This window comes from Lagopus muta, chromosome 1 (assembly GCF_023343835.1).
Source record: "Lagopus muta isolate bLagMut1 chromosome 1, bLagMut1 primary, whole genome shotgun sequence".
In the NCBI taxonomy this organism is placed as follows: domain Eukaryota; kingdom Metazoa; phylum Chordata; class Aves; order Galliformes; family Phasianidae; genus Lagopus; species Lagopus muta.
In genome coordinates, this window is record NC_064433.1 from 120,660,751 (window position 1) to 120,685,093 (window position 24,343).

General features: G+C 37.5%; 2 protein-coding genes across 3 annotated transcripts in view; one reads left to right on the plus strand and one right to left on the minus strand.

Annotated features, from left to right (window-relative positions):
- Window positions 1-799: 799 nt before the first annotated feature.
- On the minus strand, window positions 800-18,694 carry SYAP1 (synapse associated protein 1). The gene is made up of 9 exons (XM_048943481.1): window positions 18,383-18,694; window positions 15,110-15,228; window positions 12,894-12,960; window positions 11,146-11,219; window positions 10,826-10,965; window positions 9,299-9,444; window positions 4,138-4,196; window positions 3,337-3,484; window positions 800-1,926 (listed from the first exon to the last, which is right to left on the minus strand). Exons 1-9 carry the CDS (start codon window positions 18,582-18,584, stop codon window positions 1,799-1,801), a joined length of 1,083 nt encoding a protein of 360 aa, XP_048799438.1. The 5' UTR covers window positions 18,585-18,694; the 3' UTR covers window positions 800-1,798.
- A 66-nt stretch (window positions 18,695-18,760) lies between these two features.
- The window catches only part of CTPS2 (CTP synthase 2), a 61,190-nt gene continuing 55,607 nt past the window's right edge, over window positions 18,761-24,343 (plus strand). The window contains exons 1-3 of one of the 2 annotated variants that reach the window (XM_048943457.1): window positions 18,761-18,945; window positions 22,047-22,255; window positions 24,074-24,244. In XM_048943457.1, coding sequence (XP_048799414.1) covers window positions 22,090-22,255; window positions 24,074-24,244 — 337 coding nt within the window. In that variant the 5' untranslated portion in view covers window positions 18,761-18,945; window positions 22,047-22,089. Of the gene's footprint in view, window positions 18,946-18,976; window positions 19,253-22,046; window positions 22,256-24,073; window positions 24,245-24,343 lie in introns of those variants that run through there. The other variant, XM_048943465.1, reaches the window with a different exon arrangement.

The window sequence follows — 24,343 nt, forward strand, 5'->3', positions numbered from 1 at the left end:
TGGTGACTCAACCACCTCCCTGGGGAGCCTATTCCACTGCTTCACAACCCTTTCTGTAAAGAAGTGTTTCCTAATATCCAACCTAAGGTGAAGCAGATATCCTAATGCCTCCAGCTTAAGCCTGTAAGCATTTGCCAAAATTTAAGAGTAAGCATTAAACACTGAGTAGTCTAAATATTAGTGAGCATAACAGAGTCACAGCATCTGTGGTTCTTTAATTCCTGATATGACATCCTACACCACCTCTTTATTACCACAATACCACATGACTTACTTCAAATCTATGAACTACAAGGGAAAGCGGACCTTAGAAGTGAAGAACACTGTAAAAAACTTTGCTTAAGATGATTTATAGTTGGGTATAGAACTAATGAAAACAATTTGAGAAACCAAACATTTTCATGTTTGAAAAAGTCTCCATGATGGAAATTATAGGAGGGCTTTCTGTCCAAGTTGGTAATTGAGACAATTGTGACTAGTACTTTCTTAGTGAAACAGCAGTTCAAACTACTTGGCTCCTTTCAGGATGTACACGGCCTGAATAATTACAGCTATAAACTTTCTCAATCTCTTCACAAAAAAGCTGTGCAGAATTATGTCATTAGGACAACTTTCTGTAAGTAACATGCCTATAATTCAATTGTGGTTAATGGATCCTACTGCACTTTACCCATTTTCCTTTATCGCAGCTTATGATACAGATGGCAAATAGAATGATAAATTTTTCATTTAAAGAAAATGCATCTAAAGAAACTGACATAATGATAAAACTACAGGAAATATCCATGTCTAACACAAATTGAAAAAGCTCTTAAAGAAAACTATTTTTATTTAAATTCCATGTCTTACACACTGTGTGAAAGGATACTTTTGAGATCTGCATAAGTCTGAAATGTCTTCCCCTCAATATGCCCTCCTTCCAAATAAATGAGCCGATTTTATACATATCTACAATATTTAATAAAGATGTCCAAACCAGCCAAAGTTCTACATAATTGTTTCACCACTTCAAGTAAAGAGAAACATTCAATTTGCTCTTCCTCAGCAAAATTAAATTGAAACAAAACAGTCATTGAACAAAGGAAGCATTAAAGCCAATTCTCTCTGTGGGGAAAGGCAATATGACAATTTAATAAAAACATCAGGTTTTTCAAGCAGGTAGGAACTTGGTTCTTATTTAAATGCTTGAATGTTTGCCTACTAATCATATCTGATCAATAATAAATGAGCAATTCTTTTCGAGTCTGAATTTTTTTTTTTTTTAAACATCAGGAATTATTTTTGGGGTCTTCTATACATTCTTTGGCTACGTATGTTAAGGAGCAGTTAAATACACATGAAAGCTACTAGCTACAAGAAACTGAAAATAGTACACATTTACAGATTATACAGGAATCAGAGTGTAAAAGCAAAGAAAGTTATTTTCAGGGACAATGTTATGTACAACATCCATTTCTACATCCCAAACAGGTTGTAGACAAACTTAACTTGAGATTCTTAGACTTGTAACTCTTGCAGAGCTTCTTGATCACCTAACAGCTCAAACTAAACTGTTGCTTCATGTTATCATTTTTACTTGTTAGATATAACCTGCAGTGTCTGTCTCCTTTCTTTCATTTAAAAGAATAAAGAAGTTCAGATATTGCTCATATAAAGAACAGAAATACTGGTTGTATCCCAATATGGAATTGTACAATTGTATATTTTCTTGTCTTTTGAAGGTCTTTAAAATAGGAAAGAGGAAATCCATATCTGTTTTCAGGAAAAGTTTGGGGTTACGGTGATTTTGTGAAAATGCTTAATTTTCTTCTTGCAGCATTTCTTCTATTTCTTTATCCCAGTTTTCATCGCGTTTTTCTGATTCTGTCACCACTTCATACTCTTGAAGCTCTTGTTGTAATTCCTTTTCCCAATCAGCAGTCTCTTCTGCAAGAGATAAGCAACATCTTATACTATCAAAATTGATTGTCACACACTATTTATATAAAACTAGAAACTTGATTAATTTGCATTGAGTCTGTCTTTTCTCTCTTGAACTTTATGAATAATTCTTCAAAGCTAAAGAAACTTCAAGATGGGAAATTCCATCTTCATCTTCTGACTGACCACAGATAAGAGAAAAACAGTTTTGTCATGTGTCCCTTTGCTAACTAATTTCCTACAGACTTGCAATTTAATATCAACTCAATCTCACTTTGTGCCTTTAAATCTTGGTGTGGGAAGAAGCTGTGCTGTTTGGAAAAAAAATGAACGTAAGTTTGTTGAATATACTGTTAAGAAGAAAATCAGGATCAAATACTGTGGATAGTTTTAAATATAGCTGGTATTCTCCCCACTGACATTTGTAGCTAGGCAAACCCATTTAATCCAGGTTAAAGGTAACCATATTTCATACCTCAGGGCAAAAAGAAAATGAGTCAGAAGGCACTCCCTGTGTTGTTAATCTGTTTAATTAACTTTGCCTGTGATATGAAAGATCATGGGGGAGGAGGTGGGTTTTTGATGTGTTACGTGTTGGTTAGAACTTAAGCCTAGATATGAAGGTGGGTAATTCCACAGTCCAAGTCAGTAAGGCCAGCTGAGATTCATCTGAACAAATTACTCTTATTGAAACACTTCCATCTAAAAACCTAGATGCGAGAAACCAATTTCCTGAAGCGTGGCTATTTACTGAAAAAAGAAAAAAATCAACAATTTCAGAAAACAAAGATTTTGCAATGTCCAAAACACACTGGAAAGCAAGTTTGAAAAATATAATTATCTACTGATAGAAGTGTCTTCATTACAAATAGTTCAATGTGTATGGCCAAAGTCACATCATTATAGACTGTTCTCATCCATTTGACACCAACGTTAGTTCTTCTGGATCACTGTTTTAGAATAAGCCCCATTTTTCCCCCTCATCTTACTCAAAGCTATTTGTTAATTTTTAACCACTGCAAATGCATGCATGTAAGCCTTTTACAACAAAGGCACTGGGCAAACTCACAACTGGTGCAAATACTTGGTTTAACAAAAGCCTGATTTCCTAATAATGTATTTTACCCACAATTAAAAAATTACATGCAGATAAGAATCTAGGAAAGAGGAAAAGGAGGAGGAAGGTAGACACTTTTATGAAAGAGCCATCTACAAACTGTTATTTGGACTGGAACCTGTCACAAATAACGTTCTGCACAAGACACTGATTGTGGAAAGAATTATCACTAATTTCATTCATTTTTGAAGAAGGGTCACAAACCTACTTTCCTAAATGTAATTACAGTACATATATAGATTTAAGTCAACCTATTTTAGAATGATTGTATTTAAGACAGAAAGTACTAGCAGTTTTACCTTCTACTACGGAAGTCTTTTCTCTCTTTTTTTCTAGCACCAATTGCTCCATTTCTTTTCTTAGGTCCTCCTGATTCAAATTACAGGCATCAAAAGCATCGCTCACGAATTCTGATACACCTGGACTTGTGGAAATCTCTTCCTCATCCTGTAATATGACAGTTTTATATAAGCTTATCCTTAAAGTCAGACAAAGAATGGCCCCAATATAAGCTTTTACTCATGCAGCTGACTGCCTTTTAGTTATAGACCAAAAAAAAAAAAAAAACAAAATAAAACCAAATATATTACACAGCTCTGCTTTTGCCAACAGTGTTCTCTGGCACTGATTTTATGACCCAGAAATGAACAAGGGTCATTAGGTGTCTAAGTTAAAGGTTTTGTACAATCAAAGCTACTCCTGCAGTTGCAAGAAGGTAGTATTGTTATGGCAATGTATGATTTAGATTTCCTGTACTTTACACTGGACAAAACATAGTATAAGCACATATTTTTATTAAGGCATCCCTTGTGATTAAATGTAATAGAAACCTTCTACTCTCAACATTTTGGAAATGTTTCTTCAGATGAAAAAACCAAAATATCTTTATTATTATAACATGCAGGATATTAATGAAAGCATACTTCAGATACATTGCTGTTTCTACTACTGAAAATGTGTATCGCAACAGAACAGCAGTATGTTAACATCAGACTGTTAGATACTGTTATAGTTTCATATCACAACTTATTTAAGTAAATATCCATCCTACTGAATGACAGTTTCACATAACAAATAGCAAATAAAATAAGCGTTTTTACCTCTTGAGATTTTATCTGAGGTTTTATTGTTACAGGTGGTGTTTTTGGCCGTATTGTTTCTAGCAAGAAGGAAAAAAGGTAATTACATTTTAATATTAAAGATCTCATTTATTCTAAATAGCTATCAAGTATAGCAGGAAACATTTTACTTTAAATTTAAGGGAAATCTGGTGGTCAAAGGCTGAATTCAGTTATAGGTGAAGCATCTGCAACAAAAGCAAAAACAGCAACACAAATTTCTGTCTTTAATTAAGTAAAGCAAATTCAGCAAATTATTTTCTTATTATGAATCCAAAGTTAAATTCCAGGAACCCTCCTGCCCCACTAAACAATCCAAAGAACCACATAAATAGGAATAGCTGGAAATGGGGAAGAATGCCTTCTATAAAATGCTCACAATAGCATTAAATGCTGCAAGACCTTTGAAGTTACAAAGGTGTAGAATTCCTCAAGAAATCCAGTTACCACCTACCATAAAACTTAAAGCTCCCTTGCCTGTGTGCTTTTACTGACACAGGTATTAGACAGCTCTTAGGTACAGCAGGCTGCATCTGTGTGCACACTGTGAACCAGGCAAGAAGAGCGCTCCAAAGCCTTACCTTATTTCACACAGGCAGAAGTCACTGAAAAACAAACCCTAGAAGCTATTCCAAATTTTCTGATAAAACTCATTGTATGTTCTTAATTTAGTAGCATGGTATAAAGGAGACAGTGGCTGCCTACAAAGGAGGAAAGATCTTTTTCTCAGGAAAAGAACACTCTAGCTTTTCTCCCACATGGCTAGTGAGGTAGAAGAGTCACATTAATGAGCCAAGTGGCTTGAAGAACAATTAATGTACAGGGCAAGTTGCAGTAGTGATGAAGTGCTTACTTAGCACTTTGTTTAAACATGCAAAGCAGTTGTGAACTTGCAGCTGTGTTTACTGCAGGTGGATCTTTTCTGCTTACGCAGTGATTTTTGAAGAGGGACTTTTTTCAGGTTTAATTTCCAAGATCAGCTCTAATTATAATAATTTTCTAATTGGTAGCTGTCGCTGCTTGTAAAGCTCATCTACTCAATGGCCACTGCTCTGTCATACCCTCTTTCCTCCTTTCCCTCCCTAATCTTCATAGGATCTGTTATTGTACCCAATACTGCATCCAGAAGGGCTCCACTACTCCTGACTCAGGCAGGCTGTAGAACATGGCACAAAACGTTGCTCTTCAACGGAGTCCCACAGCACTGGGAAAGAGAGGAGCCTCAGGCTCCATGCCTTCTCTCATGCAGACGCAGCACAGCAGTTCTGTGCTGAGCCAAGCACCAGTCCAACGTCAATAACAGACCATTAGCACTGCTCTGGATCTTCTAGCTTGGCATCATCTGTTCCACTGCTGCTAAGATAACTTCATTCCCAATAGTAAACAGTTCTACCAAAAGAAGGAGCAGAACTTAGCTTTTTTTTTTTTTTTTTTTTTTTGCAGAGCATATATACATGTGGCTTCTAGGTCAGAATATGGAATGCTTTCCTTTTATTCACACTTAACTATCATGACTGACCTGAAACCCTTTGAAAACAGCATGCAAGGAGGAGACAGATAAGATTAAATGGAAGGCAATTAATTCTATTTCATAGACATGAGTCAGCTTTGGGAAGACACTGAACATTATGAGAAGTTACCAACAGGCAATTACTTCTACTTTTAGCCTCCAATTAGTGAATTCAACCTTCAAAAAGGTCGTATAACATATAACAATTCAAAGCTCTTCAAACCTATACAGTGTTGAAATAAAAAAAACCCTATTTACTAAAGACTGGTAAATATATATTTGCCATTAGATAAAATATAATTACTGGGGCAGTAAATCTATTTGCATATTTTATACTGGTGTTCTGTATCACATGAGATGCTTTACAGGTCAAAAGGTGATGCATTTTTTTCCTCTGAATGAAAATGTTTCATTTTCAGTCATAATGGTAAGTTCTACTAGAAGAGTTCTTTGGGTATAACCCAGCAACTTTGACTGGAAATTTCCAAGTGTTTGGATGACTCAGAGGTAACAGTTCTGTTGCTCAATAAGTTCAGGTGCTCCGTCTCTCCTGTAGAGTCGAGACACTTCCATTAAAACAGCTGTGGCTTGGCAAATTTGAGTACTGTACTGTTTAAAAAGCAAAGCTCTAGGAACTCATAGTTCAAGACTGTCAATTTAAGCACATATTTAACTTGCATACGGGAAACCTTCTGCACTGTAGTTAATGACAAAAACCCTTCTATGTGACTAGACCGTCAGCCACAAGAGTAGTGGCTTTCTTGTCTCTAAAATTGGTCTACTGAAGCAATGACATGCAGAAACAGAAATCAAATAAAGATATCAGTGGTAAGGAGAAACATACTAATAGCAACCAGACTTCTCAAGCAACATGCTTACAAATAATAGTGAATAAAATCTCTTCTGTGAGACTTCATGTTTTCTGATCTTTCCAAATGCAATCTTTTCCACTATATAAAGACAGCAGTAAGCGAAAAGATCCAATCCATAAAGATCTACTGTAAGGGACTACAAAAAACAGAGATGACAGTCACCACTCTACAATAGAGTCCTGTCAGTTGAAGTAATGAAAAATCCAAAAGAAACAAAGTTAAAAATAAATAAATAGAAACAAGCCAAAACCATCACCCCAACCTCTTACTAGAACAAAGAAAATCAAAAAAGAAACAAAGCGATGTAAACGTACTTAGATGCCTGACAGGTGCAGTTAGTGAGAATCCCAGTCATTTCCTGAGTTGGATGGCTCCTGTACAGAGCAACAGTGAACAAAAGTGGCTCAGAAAGTGACAAAAATGGGAGATGAATATGGTGAGATTGTGAAAGTACTATGACATGCACAATTAGGAAACAAACCTAATTACAGCCTGCACCAAAAGGTAAAGACAGAAAATGCCTGCTTTGATAAAAAGTTAGTGCAGGGCATTAAAGACTAGTTCTTTTACATGAGGAAAAAATTTCAAGCTGCAGCCTCCATAAAACTTGAGCCCTGCAAGATTATTCCTAGTTACACCTGCTAAGAAGTGATTGGATGTTGACATCTTCCTTTCATTTCAACCATTTTTTTTCTCCTGTACTCAGACACCAAATTATATGAAATTTGTAAAGAATTAGCATCTTCAAGATCGATTTCTTGAATTATTCACCTTTCTTAACCTATCCTTTATAACTGTTGACCCCTTCATGGCTTCCTGGTCCACATTTCAAAAGCAAAAGAGTTAGACCTGAATGAATACGTGAAAAATGTTATGACAAAAATATCAGAAATACTAAATATCAGTTAAGATGTATAGTAATATTGTTGGTGTTTGATTTCCAAATAATGTAATTAAGTATGGTCAAAAGAAAAACAAAAAAAAAAGGAAAATTATGATTATGGTTTTGGGCAAGTAAAATGTAACTTGGTAAGATATCTATGACAAGATGCTAAATTTACATGACAATGAAGAGCTACACGATACATGAAAATCAGAGGGGTAGATTTTACTAACATCACTAATGAAAAGAAGTTCAACTTAGACATTACTTAAACAGGTGTGAATTAAAAAAAAAAAAGAATGAGAGTGGAATAAGACAAAAGGATTCAACCAATACACAAAATCAAACAGCATAACATAAATGGGGCAGAGAGTATCTGCTGAAACAGCTGCCACAAAGGCAGGGAAAGTGGAAACAAAGGCAACACCTTTAACAGTGTCAAAATATCAGTGAGAATACAACTATACAACGAAGACTCCATTACCTCCATTCTGTTTTGTTCCTTCTAAATGGGGACCTTGCCTGTGCTAACACACATGAACTATGACAGAACTTAAAAGAAACAGAATGAGATAAAATGACAACATAGGCAATCATTAAAAAAAAAAGAAAAAAGCTTGAGGAAACTACAATTCTTTTTTGTCACAAGTATATTCTATGCAACATGCCACCCTAGCTCTGTTACCCCTTGATAAATCTCCCTTTATCCCAAGGTTCATCTGCCTGTATCCAAGGAACCAAGGCCCAGCTGAGTAAACTTGGCTCAAAGAGCACAGAAAATTAGCAAAATTGTGCAAAAGGGCTGTGAACAAGTACATATGAAGATAAGAAAGGTGAATTTACAGACTGAAGGAGGCTTACAAAGATGGAATTAATAGCAGTGCAGGACTCAAGAGGAAAAATAAAAATATGGAAAGATATAGTATCTGAAAGAGGGACAAGGAAGTCAGCTTGACATTGATCAGTTGATTGTCAGTCAAGCTGGCTGTAATTAGAACACCAGCACTGGTGGATCTGATAACTTGTTTTTTCATGCTGAGAGGATATATAAATCTGTTCTAAGGTACAGCAAAGGCCTCCTCCTCCTGCCCAATGCCTACCCAACCTGCAGATTCCTCAGGGATAGTGAGTGCACTCATTAGACTATAATTTTATAAGCTATCACTTGTGTCTTAGCCAGAAACTGTTTTATTCCCTAAAGCAGCTTTTATTCCTGCTTTCAGAATTTGTCTGTGTCCAATGACTCAAAAGAGGATCAGTAATGATACACTGATATACATTGATCAGCATAACTGAGAAAGCCTATGTTAAGTTAGCTTGTTCATCTCCAGGCTGAATCTCAAGTAGCCTATGTACCCATCTTACTCCATTTCTTTAATACATTGCATACCTTTCCATGTCCTACACACATCTGCCTCCACCACCACAGTAATTATACTCCCATATCGCTAACTTATTTCCATCTGGTCTGAGGCTTATGCAAAAAAAAAAAAAAAAAAAAAAAAAAAAAAAAGGAGAGCAAAGTGCATGCCAGCTGGCTGGGTTGGCTAGTGCCTGATGTCTTACAGGTGAACCAAAGCTACCCCTGGCTTCTGACAGGTCAAAATAGTGCACCAGAGACCACTAGTGGCTGAAACCTGTAATAAATCAAGTACAGCATCTCATCTCTTGGGACTTGCACTGTTATGGCAAAGTTGGCTGAAATAGGAAAACTGGTTAAAAAGCACTCAGAACTCCCTTCCCCACCTGGACAAACAGGCTGAGCATGGGGAGAGAAGTCTTGATTTCACATAAAATCCAGGATAAAAATTCTGGCACCTGATACATACAGTCAGTAAACAAATTAACGAGCTGTGACAATAGAAATCCTTTCCATACCTGTCAGTTGACTATCCTCTTCTCTGCCTTTGTTCTCTTCTTTTCCTACTGCTTGCTGTTGAGCAGCAAGTGCTGTGAGTTGCGCAGACTGTTTAATTAGGGATACTCTGTAGAAATAATTTCTCCAGAACACTTCCTCCTTTACGCTAGAGAGAACAAACAGATACTGAGTACTACATACGGAAATATGGCTCCTCTTACCATCTAGCAATGAACTAAAAGGAAACATACAGAGGGAAGGAGTAAGCAGAGCTGTCACTTTGACATGTGTGATTTAATCAATTTAAAAAAATCTACAATTATACAAATTCTTGATCTCTTCTACAACAGTTACACTGGGCTTAATATACAATCAGGTGTTATTTCTTAAAAACAAACAAACAAAAAAACCTAACATCATGCAGTAATACACAATTTGGTAAAACATTATGCTGTAATATTCATCTGAGTTTCTTAACATTTTCATCCCTTTCTCTAAAAACTCAATATTCTTTTACTGCTGAACTGTCTTTATCTATATGTTCCTTAGACCTCAGAAACAACTGTAATCTTTGATTTACAAGTAGAAGCGAGTCCAAGATTGCAGTAGAAATATTCCACTATTTTTCAGCATGCCTGTGAGACCTTTCGTAATTAGAAAGTGCCATTTGGGAAACAACCACCCAAAGTCAGGCAAACAAAACTGAAAAATATCAAAACCAGCTATTGAGAAATGAGGCAGGGCAGGCAAGGACAGCAGGACCAAAGGTTGAAGACAAGAGCATCAGAGACAGATCTGACAAAGACCTACAACATGCCAGAGAGCTGACAGAACAGAAACAGAAGAGCAGGGAAGGGGGAGAAAGAATGAGGAGAAGGGAAGCTGTATAAAAGGAGACTAAAGACAGAAAAGCTCACAAAAAGTATTTTTTTCTCCTGTTTCCATCTTCAGACATGGAGATTAATATTGGGAACTCTTAGATAACAAGAATGCTGACTTGTGAAACAAGCTTAGAGAGAGAACCTTGGACAACAAAGGAGAACAGAACTGGAATAAAACTGGGATCAAGAAGCCATACTGGAACAGACCAAGTTCTGGGACACTTAGGGATATTTTAGTTGGGTCTGCTGGAAGGTGGTAACAACAAGGAGCATTTCTCATTGTTCCTCTTGCTTACAATAATACTGTGGGGTTTTTTTTGTTTGTTTGTTTTGTGTTTTTATTGTTTTTCAGAATTTCAGAATTCAGAACTACTAAGGACCCTGATTTCAGTATGGGAGAGGTCTTAATTTTTAATAGATCTGCTGTGTTAAATTACAAATTTATTTCCAAGACAAAGATAAATGCAGCAGCAGGTTTGTTGGTTTGACTTTTTTTTTTTTTTTTTTTTTGTATCAAAGTGGTGCAGTATTTGATGTATTTGGGTAGATATAAAATACAGAGAAAGTAGTTACCAAAAGAATTGAAGGAAGTAGGAAAAATGAATAATATACACATATTTGCAGATACACTGAAAATGCAATAACAACCATCAAAAAGTTACTTACTGTTTAGGAACGAGATCAAACCTCATCCTATTGAGAAGCTGATCTTCTTGTAACATCACCATTGCAACAGGGTACATTTGATCAAAGTCAAAATTAAACTGAACACCTGCTGGAGGATCCCGCAGAAAATTTCGTTTATCCTTTGAAGAAGAAGATGTTACAGTCATTAACTGATACCAGAAAAAGGATATCACTTTTCACAAACAAGACCAGCAAAACAATCCCACTTCTCACATAGTTCTATCGTATCATAAAACTGTAAATCCTTCTATAAAAATGAAAAATCATATTGTCGATCTTACAGTAAACTGAATACTTACTGCTGATAGGGCCAGTATTTGTTGTTGAATTGTCTCTTCCTCATTGCTGTCAACCCAGGGAGGAACTGCTGCTTCTGTTACGGAAAGGAGGAAAAATTATTTGTGCTTGTGCAACATAGGAAAATAAAAAGTCACAAAAATAAGCAGACTTGCATCACTAAGTTAGTTCATTGCTCCTTTTTCCTAAACTAAGCTCAAGCCATAAGATCTCCATAAGGTCACTCTAGGCTGATCCTGATTTATCACGGATCCTGATTTATCAGAGGTAAACAATACTTTAAATAGTTGCTGATTTATGTCATTATAAAACAAAATATGGAGGTTTGTTCCCTATGTGTTCAGCCAGAACTTAACTGCCTCTTAGTTTAGTTACTGCGGTAAAAGCTGCGTCACTGGGTAATGTGACTGCCAAGAGAAATTTCTAGTCACTATAAATGTGCAAACTTCGCCTAATTTAAAGTTTTCAAAATAATGTACTAGTATATTAATTTTCCAGCACTCAGAGGACACAAATTCTTTAGAAGAAAGAAACAGGAGAAGAAGAAAAATAATTTAAAAATTTGTTATAAATTGCAATGAACTATACATGGAATAAACATACCGCAGTTGACCTGCTTTGTACATTTACAGATACTTAAACAATATTTCTTTTTTGTACAAATACAGAAATTATTCTACATGTATAGAAAGCTCTTCATTTTTAATGTAAATTTAGCCTGCAGAGACGGTATAACTCAGCCAAACCAGTTAATAAATAATTATTGTGAATTTAATATGCTTTTTTGCCTGTACAACTGACATAAGCAAGCTCTTCCACCCACATGGATTCCCATGCCAATGCTTCTTTCCATTAGACCATCTGTCTCCCCTTTACTATCAATAAAGCTAGCTATTTTCATGAAACTTGTAGAAATGTTTTAGAAGATGTCAAGGTTTACTGATAAGATACAGAAAATACAACATACAGACAGCATGATCACATAAGTGGCATTGCAAGAGAAAACCAAGACACACATACTACCTACAGACAATATGAAAAAATTCATCATGATCCATTTAAAATCAGTCTATTTTCTAGATTAACAATAAAGCTATTTTCCAGAATAACAATAATTATTCAAACTGTAACACATCATTGTATTCAGTTACACATCAAAAAGGATTAATGCAGTGATAAAGCCAAATGTAGAAAAAAGTGCTTATTTTAAAGTTTCAAATAGGTTCACAGATCTCAATAGTACACAGATCACAGATAATTATAAAGCAAATGACTTATGGGAAAGCAGAAGAGCAATTATGCCTTCAGTACAAGCAGAACCACTATTCCTACAGCAACTCATCAGACACTATAATGCACTTTCTAACTCACATTTTCTATTTCATTATGAAAGCATGATACGATTGCTAAAGCTTACAGGAAAGTTAATCAGAATGATAATTTTCAGTAAATACAGACTTAAAATTCAAAACAAGCATAAGAGATCAGCTTTGCCAGCACACTGATGTTTTAGTTGATTTTAAAAAGCTGAGTTTGGTTAAAAAACAAATATCATCTTACTAGATAGTGTAACGATGACATTGCTTAAAAAAATCATCTTCCTATCCCACAGGATATATTAAGTTTGGCCATACAAATGTTTCCTTACACAGAAATCCAATGGATTGTGCTTAGATACAGCTGAAATATCCAGCTACCTGTAAGATTTTAGTTTGTTATGTCATGCGTTGCTCAAGATAGCATACATTACCTGACTTTTTTGTTTGCTGCTCTTGGACAAACTTCTTTTGTTCCTTCTGAAAATCTCCAATAATTGTCTAAAATAAAAACCAAGAGACCTCAATAAGTAAAACATTATAGACACACACACTCTTTCAAAGTAACACTTATAGTTTTATCAAGTTCAGCAGATGAAAACACAAAGGCAAATCCCAGCTTACAGACTTATACTGTTCATACATTTACATACATTCTACGTATGAAATAGAGACAAAAACTACCACCTGCTTTCACCAACACTTCAAGATACCCTTGGCCTTGTAGTAAGATTGAAGACTTGGCTATGAAATACACCCATCGCAATAAATCAGACCTATCAAATTGCTAAGTATGACTTTCAGAATGCGTGCTTAGCTGAGTGCTGACAAATGTACGGCACGAGATTATGTCCTGAAATATCCTATACAGAAATCAGCATTGAAAAAATTGGAAATGGTCACAGAAGAGTCATATGCTTGATGTAAAACAGCACTGTACATTTTACAGTGAAATGTTTAGGGATTTCTGAGGCAGGAATGCCATAATCCAGGTTACAATGCAAATACTGTTTTGTAGTTGAAAGCACAGGAAGGAAAGAAAAAACAGGAATGACACTGGAAATTAGAAGTGAATATTTAAACCTACTTTGAGATACTGTAAGAACATTTCATTCAGTGATCCAGCATTCTGGCTTTAGGTTAGCATCTGTGAGAGAGTGCCTATGATAACAATACATCGTTGTGGTTCCCTCCAGTTCCAAGTTATTGAATTTTTACTATTTACAGAATAAAAATGTTATTTGGTGTAAGAGAAAAGCATTAGAATGCTACAGGAGCTATAACTCTACTTCTCCATACACACACATTTTAGTCAAAACAGGGCATTCACATTACCAGAAGAAGAAAACCTGAAGTTTAGGCATGAGAAACTGTACTAAGTACCTACAGTATGTTTTACAAACATTACAGCCCCTGTAATAAATTATCAAACAGCCTTCTTACCTATTTTCCCTCTTTTTTTCCAGCGTATGGATTTGTGCTAGATAGACTCTAACATATTGTTGTAGGAAACATAAGTCTGTTATCATACATAGACAGTTGTCCCTAAAAAGTCAATGAAATTTGGAGATAAAATTCAATCACAAAAGAATTTTAAAAGTGTCATTTAATTATTAATTTGGCAGATGACATGAACACTGATTATACCAAGAAACTGAACTTAATACTCACTGTATTTTAAATCAACAAATAAGGCAATGCTTTAGTTCCCCAAAAAGGGTGTATGAAACAAAGCTGCAGGAGGAGGGAGCAGGCTCCATCTTGCATTCTGACACTTGCGGATGCACACTCACCACACCTGCGTTGCTTTTGGTCACTTCCCTTCCCCTTCTGAGCTACTTCTGCTCACAAACCGAACACTACAAGGTGTTCTTCTGATTGTTCTACCTTCCCCTGCCAAGTTCACGACTGAAGCACTGTTAGAACACTTGGTGCACAAGTTATACAATTGGATCCAGCAGAGAAGAGCTGTGAGAGCAAAAGATCATTGCCAGAGCAGGGGAGAAGAGCAGGATCATAGTATGCTTTTTCATTTACTCCCTGATCTTACAAAAACATACACGTGTAGCTCTAGGCCCTTGCTCTACAATATCCACAAAACTGACCTAATTCTGAATCTTGCTTCAGAGATGCATTTAAGACACAGAAGCTATATAACTTCTTCCCACTTAACTGGAAAAAGAAAAATAATTACATCCCAGACATCTCCAACTGTCCAACTCCAACTTGCTCAGCCTTTCATCCTACTCCAGCATATATATATGTATATTGTTTTCACATAGAATCACAAGGTTGCAAAGGACTACAGGATCATCTAGTCCAACTGTTCTCCTATCAGCATTACTACTGCAAGCTACTAAACCACATATTGTAAAACCTCATCCAGATGCCATTTCTTATTGTCTTTCTCCAGTACATCCACATCCTGAAGGAAATGAGCACTGGTGCAGCACTGAGCAAAGCACAGTTAACCATTGCTCTTCTACCCTCAAGGAACATTTTGGTCATGTCATTTATCATGGCAGGAGAAATGCGCTATTGAAACACACAATTCCTAAAGCCAGCTTAAAGAAATTCTATTACATGCCAGATATACAACACAACAGTAAGCAAGCAAATACTTCAGATCAAAAATTGAGAAATAAAATACCTTATCAATGATACTGTCGATTTTCCCTTCTTCTACAGACTTCTTAATGGTCTGTGCTGTTTCGGCAACGGATTCAGATATCTTTTTTGTAGCAGCAGTGGCGAAATTGAAGAGGTAACCTTCAATATAGGCCAAAAAGAAAAACAGCTGAAAAAAGACCTCCCTTCACCCAAGACTGGTACTAGATTTTCCTTTCTCTTGAAACATTACCTACTTGACACCTACTGAAGTCTTCCTTCTGAATGATTTAACCCAGCTTCTAACCTACAAAGAACTGCTAAAATCCTATTTATCCTTTTCTGGTTCACAAACTCTTTAGTGATAATCAAGCTGAAAGTTGGATCAAAGTTTTCTGTACATCAGATCATTATACTTGAACATTGATTACTAAATCAAACATTCATAATAGCTCAATACACTGCTTTCCTTTACATTTTCTGAACAATGCATCTTTCACAATTTCACTTATTTCTGAGACTTTAAGTAATAAAGTAACTATAGCAACAGTATTAAAACAGTTCTATTTTTGTAGAAAATCAACGTGCACAGTACTGTCTCATGAAGTGAGACAACAAATGCATGAAAGTTCTGGAAAGGAACACTTCAGATTCCTTGACAATTCTTAAGATAGAAGCTTGCTCTTCCCTACTCAGTGTCCTCTTCAGAGCTCCATTACAAACAACGTGACACTGTTCATTCCTCTGAACAGGTTCAGGGCTAAGTAGCAAAGGCAATTACCTGTGCTGCAAAGTTCTTAATTAAAGGAGTTAGAAAAACGTGAGAAGGTAAGCAGCAAGACCTCTGCCAGGAACCTTTAGAAATATTAAATACCACTTTAATGACAGAGGATCTTAAAACACCACTCACACTGTTTACTTCTCAGATCATTACATGATGTCAGAAGCACTTTAATCAGATGTATTACTCCTGTAATATCGCTGTTACAGTATAAGTGCCAGAGTAAATAATAAAATTCTAGGGTTAGAAGTGAAGAAGTAATGGTAGATCTAAACTGCACAAAAATTCGAGTTCCCTATAGGCTAGAAATGTAAATAATAATAATTATAACAACAACAACAACTTCAAGATGTTAGAAGTAGTTGCACTGTTCTAACACATCGCTGTTCACCACTGGCAGAATGAGGTACTTTGCAACATTCACACCACCTTCTGGAAAGCTGACTTGTTCTTTGAACCATGTATTCATTCTTAATATTATCACCAAATCAACACTGACAAATGCAAAGGTGTAGCCAAGTCCTTCAGCAAGCCAAGTTTTTTTTTATTTTTAATTTGTAACTTATTTCTATCACAGATTTGTGGCAACTAAAACAACTTCCTCCTAGCACTTGCTAGCATCATTCTCATCTGTTTATCAGGCTTTACACCCATCACATGCTTTCTATTGTATTTAAAAAAAAAGTCTATTCTCTACCTCTTGCACAGAGAAATATAGCACCACCCTTTAGAATAACAGAGATAACAGTCTACTAGACTCTTTCCTCCCCACAAGCTTTCATTTGTTCTTTTATGTATCCCTGGAATCTTTTTAATCCCCCTTCCCTGGAATTATTCAAGGCCAGGCTGGATGGGGCTTTGAGCAAGCTGGTCTAGAGGGAGGTGTCCCTACTTATAACAGAGGTTGGAACTACATGATCTTAAAGGTCTCTTCAAACCCAAACCATTCTATTATTCTAATATTTAAGTGCTTTAGGTGGAAAAGTTTGAAGCATTTGCTGCCCAGCAATACTTTGGTACCACTGAGCAAAGTAGTTCAGGCCCTAAAGGGCAAAACACTTTTTCTATTAAGGACTGAACATTCTTATGCTAAGGTTCTCAACAAACCTCAGTAAGAGGAGCAACTTAGCCTCACAAGAATAGTATTAGTACTGGAAAAACAAAGCTTCCACATCCAATTGACCAAGAACACTTCATCTTAGAAGCCTATGTAAGAAAATCTATCCAACAATATTTCTATCACTGATTCATATCGACAAAGTTTTCTAAGCCTTTGTAATGATATAATAACAAGCAAAAAGAATGCACGTAAGGCTTCAGTTTTACCAGCAGAATTTGTAATGTGCTAGGAAAGTCTCTAGTAATTCACAGTTCTTACCTACAGCCAACCACAGCCCTACTTCTACAGATGAGTAACAAAATAATCAAACAGATACTGCATTCCTATAAACTATCAAAGAAACATCCACACAACCTCACAAAGCATGTGATTCGTACGTATGCATTGCTTTTGTCATACTGACAATAGAACAGGTAAAGAAATGCTGTTCATTTAGTAAGAGATAACCAAAAGGAACACCTGAAGCCATTTGCTCGGTTCATATTTTGAATATCCAACGTATTTTATACAATGGCTTTTGACACCTAGTTAGAAAGCATCATTTAACAGGGCACAGAACAGATAGCAACTCTATCTCATTACCAGTAATTGTTAATTAAAAAGAATCTGTGAGAAACAAACAAACCAAGCAAACAAATAGTGGAGACAATGTTGGAGGAGTAGCTCAATTTCAAACTTCTGGCTTTATCAGTTTACATAGGACTGTTTGAGAACTATGGAAGACTGGACAAGATGTATAGAAAATTCCATCTTGTGAGATCTTGGGAAATACATCTAGGTGATGCATACATATACAGCCATTAACAAATGTGAGAAATGCAAAACAATGATATGGGAAAACACAAAATAAAAAAGATACGTGAAAGTAACTGAGATAATTTCCTACATTAACTGACCTGACCCAAATTATCATTCACATCTGGAAAGGTATGTTTTAGGGCTTGTTTTGCTATTTGCTTACTTTTCAAATATTTTGGTCACATTGTTTTTACTTTGAATCACTAAGCAAGCTGCACTGGGGGTGTAATTATCTACAAAGACAGCTCTTCAAGTGTGCAGAGCTGCGAACAGCATTTAACCTAAAACATGCAATTGTTTAGTTCAGTTAAAGTTCAGTGCCAATGAGAAGTGCCAGGGGATTTACATCTAACTATGCACCGAACTGATCTGCCTTCACTCCTATAGCCAGTCTGCCTTACTCTCACTATACCATGGGAGATTCAGTGCTTTAAGGCTACATTATTACTATTTCTAAGCAGACACATCGCTGCGCTCCCGGAACACGTCAGCACGTCAAGCAAGAAAGCTGTTCTTTCACTTCAACCTTTCCCTGGCACGAAGCCCCCCGCAGCTCGCCATGCGTGGGACATCCCCAGGCCTGACCCAGGCAGGCCAGGCCAGGCCAGGACACTCACTGCCGAATCCCTTGGCCTGGCTAAGGAGCGCGTCCGTATCCTCCTGCGGCTCCGCCCGCTCTTGGCTCTGCGTGGCCGGCTCCGCGACTGGCTCGCCTGGCTCCTCTGGGTCCTCCGCGGGGCTGCTCCCCTCCTCAGCCACCAGCAATTTCTCCTCGCCTACCCGCTCCAGTCCCAGCCAGCTGCCTAAGCCGCGCAACATGGCGCGGAGGCGGCCGCGCAGGCGGCTGTTAACAGCCGCTCCAGCGGGCAGAACCAACTCTCCGCACGGACTCCCGGACGGCCCGCTCCTTCCGCATACGTCACTTCCGGTCGCAGGGGGCGGGCCTCTGTCTGAGAAGGGGGCGTGGCCAGGCGGGGCCGCGAGGTGGGAAGAGTGTAGTGCGCGCGCGGGTACCTGCGCGCCCGCCCGTTCCCCATTCCGCGCGGAAGGTGACGCCCCGCAGCCCGCTCCGCGTCCCTCGGCTCCGGAGGAGGGGCCGTTTCTTCCCTTGGGGCTGTGCGAAGCTCTCCGGTGCGTCGCGGATCCGCCCCCGTCCCGTGTGGGGCGCTCGCAGCTTCTGGTACGGGGTGAAAGCCTTTTTTGGGGGAGTACTGTGGTGCTTCGGTGCTTACGGTAGTTTCTGTAAGCGGAGCCACGCGTTACAAGCACGAAGTTAAAGCTGTCTGCAGGACGCGCCTCAACTCGTGGAGCTCTGGAGGAGAAGGGGGAACTTCGTGGCTTCAGTTCTTAGGGAGAGAAAAGGAGCCGGCTGCCATTTCCAGCAGCTCCAGTGGTTCCCCAACGCACCTGCCGTGCGTTGTTTCTGCTGTGAGCAAGCAGTGGGCTTCCAGAGCTGCAGGGAAATGGGGAAATCTGTGCTTCTGAAGGTAGCAGCTCTCGTTCTGGTTCCTGTCAGGGAAGCGGTGGGGTCTGAGTCTCGAAGTGGCACGTGTTGAAGATCTTCCATTTCTTCATTCATCAGTTTCTTGTTTCTTGTTTTATGTTACTCTGAAGTTCTGTCACTAGCGTATTTGCAGGTTGTGAAGGGGAATGGAAGGAAGCTTCCTTCATGTTTTCTTTTTTCTTCCATGAGTGTTTGCTACATGCCTACCTGTTACCAGCTCACAGTAAATTCCAAGGGTTCTTTTCTTCTGGATTAAATACTTCGATTTTTGTCTCCCTTTTGTGTGTGTTGGTAAGGAAGTAACACTCTGTTAATTTCCTGCTATCCATTGTAAAAGCATTCAAAATAAGCATTGTTACCTTTTTGACCTCTGCCAGCTGAAGCTCTAGGCCTTATTTATGTTAACTAATAATATCAGAAGAGCAGTTATTCACTCTCTGCTGCTTGCTACCAGTGTTTAGAGAACTGTCCCAACTTGATTCTTCTTAAACGCTTTCAGATCGCATGCTATTGCCTGTTGTTTTGAACAAAATGCATATTTAGGTAAGGAAAGGTTGCTCTTGACCCCAGGCCTTTTGCTTTGTGACATGCTGTGCTATCATTGTTTTAGAATTGCTCCAAGGGTTAGCCCCCAGATCTGCCTGATTGTAATCTAAATGCAGTTACAGGTGAGTTGCATTCTTCATTCACTTATTTCAGGAGGGCTACAGACTTAGCTATAGATTTTCACACATAATGTATGTAATCAGCTGTGACTTAGAATGTTTGGAGGTATCTGTTCATACGTGAAAGCTGAAGTGAAGAAATAAGATTATAAAACTAGTTATTTTTTATTTAAATAAATATTGTTGGTACTTTTTGGAGGTTGTAAGGTGAAAAAACTCACTGGTACTTTCCCAGACAATTGAGTGGTACAAGATGAAAGGAATAACCAAGCCAAGGAAATAAGAGGTAAATCTTGCATCTATGCAAGATGGCATAGGTGTGTGAGTATCTTCACTGTTTTTTTTTTCCCATCCAAAATCATATGATTGCCCTGGTATGGTATTTGAATCTGTTAGTTCATAGTGATTTTTTTTTTCAATTTTAATTATCTAGGCTTTTTGTAACAGTCAATTTTTTTTTTTTTTTGGAGACAGTTTCTGTGTATGAATAGCTGTTGTTCTGTATGCAAGAATTATGGCGTAGCCTTGTGAAATATGGTGTTGCATCCTCTTATCGAAGCTTTGGCAACGTAATGTACACAAGCAATTGCAGAATCATAGAATGGCTTGGGGTGGAAGGGGCCTTAAAGATCATCTAGTTTCAACCCCCTGCCACAGGGACAGGTATCTTCCACATGGTCAGGTTGTCCAAATCCCCATCCAGCCTGACATTGGATATTTCCAGGGATGGGGCACCCACAGCTTTTCTGGGCAGCCTGTGCTCAGTTCTTATCACATTCTGAGTAAATAATTTCCACCTACCATTTAACCTAAACGTCTCCTTTCATTTAAAATCATCTGCCACTACAGTTCCTGATGAAGAGGCCCTCTTAATCTTTCCTGTATCCCCATTTAGGTCCTGGAAGGCTAGTATCGTTTCTTTCCGGAGCCTTCTTCAGGCTGGACAATTTCAACTTTCTCAGCCTTTCTTCCTACAGAGAAGTGCTCCAGCCCTCTATACCTCTTTGGACCTGTTCTTCTAAGAGATCTACCTCTTTGTTAGGGCCCCAGAGCTGAATGCAGTACTCCAGGTGGAGGCTTGTGAGGCCAGAGTAGAGGAAGAGAATCACTTCCATCAACCTGCTAGCTACACTGTCATGCTTTCTGTTCAGATAGTAGTTTTTAACACTATTCATAATTGCAGTTACCCCTTTTAAAGGGTCATTTATTTCTCTTTGTAGTCTAGGAAGCTAAGATCTGGGGAAGTTGGCCATACTGAAGGCCATATGACACAGCTCTGTGCTATCTGAAGTTGTAGTTCTGACTTTGTGTGTCATAACTTTGAATGGTTCTCTAAATCTGAAACTTAAAACTGGCATAACATTGCTTTCTTCTAGTACAGTATCAACTTTATCTCACAGTCTAGTTAAACTAGATTTTTCTTTTTAGATTTTTTTTCTCTCTGTAATTTGTTGGAGAATGGGTGGATATGTGAAGCAAGACTTCGAGGCTCATGGTTAATATGCTGGCATGTAAATGTGGATGCTTTGGTTCAGTTTTTCGTTTTTGCTCTTATATTCCATTGGTGTGTAGGATACGGTAAAACCTTTGAAATATTTGATATGCTGTGAGCTAGGGAGGAGAAATCTTCTGAAAAATGTAGTGGGTGATACAAAGATACTGGTAGCTATGTGCTGAAGGTTTTGAAGGTAGATCTACTGAGGAGAGAATGTGATGTGGCTAATGTAGCAAGGAACAGTCTTAGAGCTAACTTCTCAAAACAAATGAAACGATTCATTTCTTTAATTTAGGAAGAATCTAGGGTGAGATTAGTCTTGCTTAACTTCTAAAAGGTGGTTGGCTGTTCCTGTCATGTTAGAGAAGTCAGATGAATTATACCTACTTTGGTATCTCCGCAGGGCAATGAATTAATTCATAATTAGTATCTCTGTTTTCTCACTGATTGTGGAGAGGATTTAGACATCAAGCTTAAATAGCAACTTATAAGTGGGAGAGATTCTAAAGTGATGATTTTGTTGTTCCTGAAGGTCATTTTAATTCTTTGCATAGTGAGACTATGTTATTCCATGGGATGAATTTGCATTAATCAAATGTATCTCTTTATCATTTTAGATTTCCAGCTCAAGATCTGTGTGCTTGATTTGATTTTTTTCCAATGAAGTACATCCTTGTAACTGGTGGAGTCATCTCAGGCATTGGCAAAGGGATCATTGCAAGCAGCATTGGCACCATACTGAAATCATGTGGTCTGCGTGTCACTGCAATCAAAATTGATCCTTACATAAACATAGATGCTGGAACGTTTTCACCATATGAACATGGTATGAAGAGCAGCACTGTTCATTTTGTAGTAAATATTTGCATATTTAATCACATGTTTTAAAGGCAACCAGCCAAACGAAAAGCAATAGTACATTAGTTATTAGTCGTTTTATCATCTATTTGGCAATGCAGTCTTGTTCCCTTTTTATTTTCAAGGGTGTTGTCTGCTCTGAGTAAAGAGAGGAGCTGTTGGGAGAAACCTCTGTTAGTAGAGGCTTACTTTCTATGAAATTCTACTTTGTTGAGAAAAATTCTAGCTGTGGGCCTTGTTCAGTGTATGCTGTCTTCTGTTCAACAAAAAAAAAAATTTGGAATAGTATAGCACAATTTTTTTGAAGCTGTACCGCTGGGCAATTAGCTGTGAATGCTGCTACCTGGGTAGCAGTGTCTCTAGTGTGAATGTTTTCATGAGAGTTAGTTTACACTCTTGTTTTAGTTAATGGTCAAGTCATAGAATCATAGAATCACAAGGTTGGAAATGACCTGTAAGATCATCTAGTCCAACTGTCTCCTCATCACCATTGCCACCCCTAGCACTAAATGGTCAAAATCATCAGTGGAACTTAGCTGACTGGTCTTATTATTTATAAATAGATGTTAGTTTGGTTGGCTTGTATTGACTACACTGATGAGCTGCAAAGCAGTCTGATAGACATTTATAATGCTGAACATTCATCTGTGCCGCATAGTGTTATAGTATGTCTGTTGAAAATAGTGGTTTTCAAAGTTCCCAAGTGCCTTCAGACAAGATGGATTTCTGATTTATTTCACTTGTCAAGTTTTGCCTGCTTAGTTTTAGTCTAAATCAACATTTTTGGAAGTGAACTGAAAGCAGTACACCAAACGTCACTCAAAGCCAAATTGATCTAACCCAGTACTCCTGCACTTTCAGAATGCTACTGAGGCAATTTTCCAAGGATGTTCTGCCTTTACTTTTGATTGTAGGACTCCTGTAATGACTTCAGACTTTGAGGATATATTTTTTTTGTTGAGGGTGTTTATTTGTTTTTGTTAAACTGTTCACTGGAATGTTGTATCCGGATGGGATATATATTTTCGTAGTCTACATCACATCTTCAGGGAGAATTCCTTCTTTTTGATTCTTGTGCAGAGCTTTCTACCTTTGCCTTTCTACCTTTACGTCAGGATCCAGCAGTTATGATTTCTTCAGAAATTGGATTCAGAAGCTGGAGACCCTTCGGAGATTTAAGGAAAATATGAGCCCCGAAGAATATTTTCATTTCATTTTTTTCAGGATCAGAAATAACTATTGCTTTATGCATAGTGAACCAAATACATGGGATGAAACAACTTAATAATAAATAGTGAGCATGTTTGAAGAAGCGTTTTATGCTCATCATAACTTTACTTCTGGTGCAAGCCTTATTCAATAAAATTTATTATTAACATTTATGATTCCTGGAAGTTACTTTCTCTTGATTGAGGATTGTATCGGGCTATTGAAATACCTGTTGAATGGTTTTTAAGTCTCTTAATATTATAACCATATTATTTAAATCTGTGTTCAAAAATATTTGTCTGATAGACATTCAGGGTAAAAGTGATGACTTAATATGAAGTTACACAATGACACGACAAATCAAGTTGCAGCATGTGGTTTTAATCTTCGTATCTTTTCAATATGTCCATTTAAAAAAAGAGTTTGGTTTGAAGATACATTTTTGGTTCTCTTGATCTGATTTGTACTTAGCAGATTTTAGCTATTTTATTACTTTGCTGTCTGTCATGGTTTTCTTCCTAAGTTTTCCTTATGTTATTTTTAATATTTTCACTTTTTTTTTTTTTTTTTTTTTCAGGAGAAGTTTTTGTACTGAATGATGGTGGAGAAGTTGACTTAGATTTGGGAAATTATGAGAGATTCTTGGACATCAATCTCTATAAAGATAACAATATCACCACTGGAAAGATATATCAGCATGTTATCAACAAAGAAAGGCATGGTGATTACCTGGGAAAGACTGTTCAAGGTGATATTTTCAGTTCTGTGGCATGCTAGTCCATCCACTCTTCCTAAAGGAGTGGCTAGAACAAGCTGCTGCTTGCTATATCAGCTTGCTCCTTTCTCC